This window comes from Heterocephalus glaber, unplaced genomic scaffold (genome assembly GCF_053883595.1).
Source record: "Heterocephalus glaber isolate CG9 unplaced genomic scaffold, H.glaber_assembly_v1.0 deba00001481, whole genome shotgun sequence".
NCBI lineage: Eukaryota > Metazoa > Chordata > Mammalia > Rodentia > Bathyergidae > Heterocephalus > Heterocephalus glaber.
In genome coordinates this window covers 31,276,780-31,281,314 of record NW_028258317.1, presented here as the reverse complement: position 1 = coordinate 31,281,314, position 4,535 = coordinate 31,276,780, and the positions used below count along the sequence as shown (strand labels likewise).

The 4,535-nt window shown below is 39.2% G+C and overlaps 1 protein-coding gene across 1 annotated transcript; it reads right to left on the bottom strand.

Moving 5' to 3' along the window:
• Positions 1-200: 200 nt before the first annotated feature.
• Positions 201-779, bottom strand: LOC147825885 (interferon alpha-4-like). The gene has a single exon (XM_004875512.3). It carries the CDS (start codon positions 762-764, stop codon positions 201-203), a length of 564 nt encoding a protein of 187 aa, XP_004875569.1. The 5' UTR covers positions 765-779.
• Positions 780-4,535: the final 3,756 nt, after the last annotated feature.

Here is a 4,535-nt window from a genome sequence, read left to right as displayed (position 1 = left end):
TGAATTTATCTTTGCAGGATCAGTTACAAGAGAAACTCCGTGTTGAGATGAACACAATGTTACTTAGTCCTCCTGAAAACATCAGACAATCAAAACATTTTATGAATAGGACAGAAATGAGAGTCTTTGAAGAGGCAGAACTTGTGACAGTGTGATACAGCTGAGGAGAGCCATTTGCATGTTGGACCAAGACTCATTCCTTAGTCTTTCACCTTTCTTGCAAGTTTCTCCGATGAAGAGAAGGATCTCATGATTTCTGCTCTGACAACTTCCCAGGCACAAGGGCTGTATCGCTTCTCCTTCAGGTAGAGAGTGATCCTGTGGAAGTATTTCCTCACAGCCAGTCTGGAGTCCTCATGCGAGATGGGCGCCTCTTCCTGCCCCACCTCCTGGGTCAGGCAGGCCTCCAGATCACTCAGCTGCTGATGGAGGCCGGTGCAGAAGGTGTCCAGCAGGCCATTGTTCCAGGCGGCAGATGAATCCTGTGTGCTGAAGAGGTTGAAGGTCTGGCTGGTCATCTCATGGAGGACAGAGATGGCCTGAGCCTTCTGGATCTGTTTGCCATCAAACTCCTGGTGGGGGAGGCCAAAGTCCTCTCTGTCCTTCAGGCAGGAGAAAGTGGAGATTCTCCTCATTTGTTCCAGTAGTGTCAAGGCCCTCCTGTTCCCCTGGCTGTGGGTTCGAGGCAGGTCACAGCCCAGAGAGCACGATGACATGATGGTGAGCACCACCAGGGCCACCAGTACAGAAAGTGGCCAGGCCATTGGGGAGTCTGCTGATGCTGCTGGGCTGTCTGAGGTGGGTGTGTGATCCTGAGCCTTTGCCCCTGGGTTCTCTGAGGACCTCGATTTGTTCAGATGACTTAAATAGAGAACACAGAAGCTTCATTTTCTGAATGCCCTCAGTTAGTTTTCTACTTTTGTTTTTCCTTTCCCTTTTGCCTTCTGTAATGGGGTTTTGGGTAAGGTTTCTCATCCACTTTGTTTTCATCATTAACTTCCCTCCCATGCCACCCTTGGTAGATATTTTTTCCTAAATGAATTCCCGATTAAAAGTCAGAGGAATAGGTATGGAATAATATATTTATGTACTGAATTTTTGTCTCTGCTTTATGCATAAAAAAGAATGTGAAAAGTTATTTAAGTATGGTACTAAGAATGAGTAAAGCAAAATTTGAAGCTGAAAGTTACATAGCAGCAGAATTCATAATACTTAAATCTTGGAAGCAGCCTATATGTCCATCAACAAAAGAATGGATAAAGCAAACGTATTTACACACAATGGGATACTACTCTACCATAATGAAAGAGAAGTTTGAGACCTATGTGGGAAAATGGGTGCACATTGTGGCCATAATGTTAAGTGAAACAAATGAGACAAACAAGCTTAAATATTGTATGGTTTCTCTAAAATGAGAAACCCAAATTCTACATAAGGTGAGAAATAAAAGATAGATAATAGGAAGTGGGAAGTTAGCTCCTTCTTAAAGGAGTAGGGGATCAAGAACTATAGGGAGGGAAGTGGTAGAGAGCAGTAAGGGGAAGAACAAAGAAATTAAGATGTGTTATGCGCATGTACCAGCTCCACACAAGGAATGGAAACATTATGAACTGCAAAATATGCCAATTAAAATCAATAAGTAATGAAATAAAAACTATTGATAAGTAACATCATAAATGTATGTTCCTCTTAATTGATTGTAATTTATTACCATATGATATTCTTCTTATAAATTACTCATAATTTAGTGATTGTGATTTATATGTAGTTACATAAATTTTAATAATTCACGTTGTGTACAAATTCATAAATTCTTAAATATATATACTGGTGCAATGAAATCTTTAAACATCATATAAAACTGCTAAAACTATTTTAAATATAAATCATTTTTTACCTTGTATGTTTATAATAAAGTATTTTAATTTCATTTCACATGAAGAATCACTCCTCAATTTCTTTAGCTGCTAGACTGTCATTTGGACATGATAAATATTGTTTCTTTTCTAAACTGAACATAATTATTGATGTGTTCAATAAATTTAACAGAAGTAAATGCTAAGCACAATTTTTGTTTCATTCCCATAACCCAGAGCACATTCAGAAGGACTGAGGATCGAGTATAAGGTGCACACACAAGAGAGCCAGTGGCTGCCCAATAGTTAGGGGAACAGAGATCACGTATGTAATGGAGAGAAAAATCTTCCAAACTCAGTCATCGATTGTCCACAGGATTGCAGCATGTAAATCACGTGTGTGTTTTTCATGAATCAGTATGTATACCTTTCAAGTTACATGCAAGGATATCCAAAAGTAAGTCTAAGGAGTAATATCACCTTAGTGTTGTGCTTTGTACGGCTATGATCCATTGTAATACCTCAGATTGTTTTTAGCCCTACTAATTAATTTTGCTGCACAAAATTAATTTTGGGGGAGCTATATCATCCACCAAAGAGAATACATGTTTGAGAAAATGTCATATTGTTTTGGATAAGATTGATCTTTTTAAAACTTTCATTAGAATTGAAATAACTGAAAGATGTGTATGTAAAATAGCAAATGGGGTGTATGATGGTCCTGTGTATCATGCAGTATAGCAGATATCCCTTCACATTTCCTTTTTCATAGAAAGCAAAAGTTGTTGCTTCTTGCATTGCAATGACTGGGGACAAATAGAAAACAAAAGTATGTGCGAATGTGAAAAAAATAATGAAAGTAGGAAAGGAATATCCTGTGGGGAAATTAGTGAAAACTATAACATAGTTCTTTGTGCCCAGCAAGATGGAGGGTAAGTTTAGGTGAAAGCAGAGGCAGATGTTTGAAGCCATGTAGCTAAAGGTAGCAAGGACTCCTAGTTCAACGATAAGTGATTATTCCCTAGCCCACAAGTGGTCTTCAGGTTTGCCTCATTCTGTCATCACAGAGAGTCAAGGAGGACACATCAACCAACTGGCCACATTATGTACAGAGACACAAATGTGTGAGACCACAGCATTCTCCCTGGATAATGGACCAGTGTTAATTTCATCAAGGTCTCACCTAGGAAATAAATAAACTCAGAAGGTCAGTATTCCTCTTGTCATATCATGGAAGAAGCAAATAAAACAATTATTTCAAAGGACACTTGCCCCCACATAGTTTATTTAAGTTGTAAAAGGAAATATTAGTAAAAGGAATAAATCATTAAATTGTGTAAATGGTTCTTGTAAGTCAAATACTGCTCTTAGTACTTAGAAAATCAATCCTCAGGAAACCCCTGGAACACTGCTCTGAATTTTCATATCTGTTGAAAACCTGTCCTATGCTGGGACCATTTAAGTCACTGGAAACATCAGTGAAGAAGGAAGACAGTGAGAGCATCCAGTCTTATTCCCATTTACAACAGGAAACTTGAAAGCATAGGGAGCTCATGAACTGTGGAGCCAGTGTTGACTCCACCATGAGAGAAAATCCCACTGAGTCTTCAGCTCTTATCTGCTTCCTGAGGATATTTCTGGCCGTAAAAACCAGAGATGCCTCTAGACTGATCTGTGTTTTCTGGTGAGCAGCCTCCTGCTTGTGGAAAGGCAGATTCTCTCTCTTCAGCTCTCATTACGCTCCCTCACTGAAAAGTCCCATTTGCTTAATTCAGACATATACTTAGCCACTAACCTTGTCCTTTTTACTGACACGAGTTATTTTCTAGTGTTTGTCTTCTTCAGAGTGTATCTTCATAAAGTTGAATACATTTTTAAACCTTTTGTGCCCCCCAGTTTCATGCCTTAAGAGATGAACTAAATGCGAATGAAATCAGGGTACTGAGGCTCAGAGCTCACATCTGGAAAGGCTCACTGAATGGATTAGTGATGTGGAAATGGAAGCATTTCTTGAGAAATGAAGAGAGTCTAGCACATTACAAGAGGATAACTCTGATGACAAACATTCTGGTCACCTGCCTAGTGAGCTGTTGGGTGCCCCTTATTTGTAGGCTGGTGGATATGGCTGCTGGCTTGATTATATTGATTTACTTTGAGCATTTAGCCCCAAATACTGGGCAGTGTCATGACAGAAGTAGAGAAGAGGGATTGTGGAAAAAGAGTATTTTTGCTGTGGTGGAAAATAATTTTGCCAAAATGAACATTCAAATGGAGCTCTTGTGCATTGGAATTTTTTAGGTGGTTCTTGACTAAAGTGATAACTTCAGAATTGTCCTTGGATGGCATGGGATCTCCTCATATGCATAGAAATTGTGAACAATCCTTTCATACTTTTATGTACATCTATTCATATGGGATTGTGGGCTCCATTTCCATCTGATTTTCAAAGTCTGACATAGACTAAAGTGCTACTTCACGTTGAAAAACCAATGAATGTTGAGGCTCTGCTACAATGGTTTGCCTGAAAATACCCCATTCTCCTTCATGCATGGCCACTGACCAGTTTGCATTTGGAATAAATACCTCTCCAGGAATTTGTGTGATACCTCTAAGCAGAGAGGTCATGTCATTTGGCAGATGTATATTAGTTGATTCCCTGTCATTTATTTAGGTCAGGGA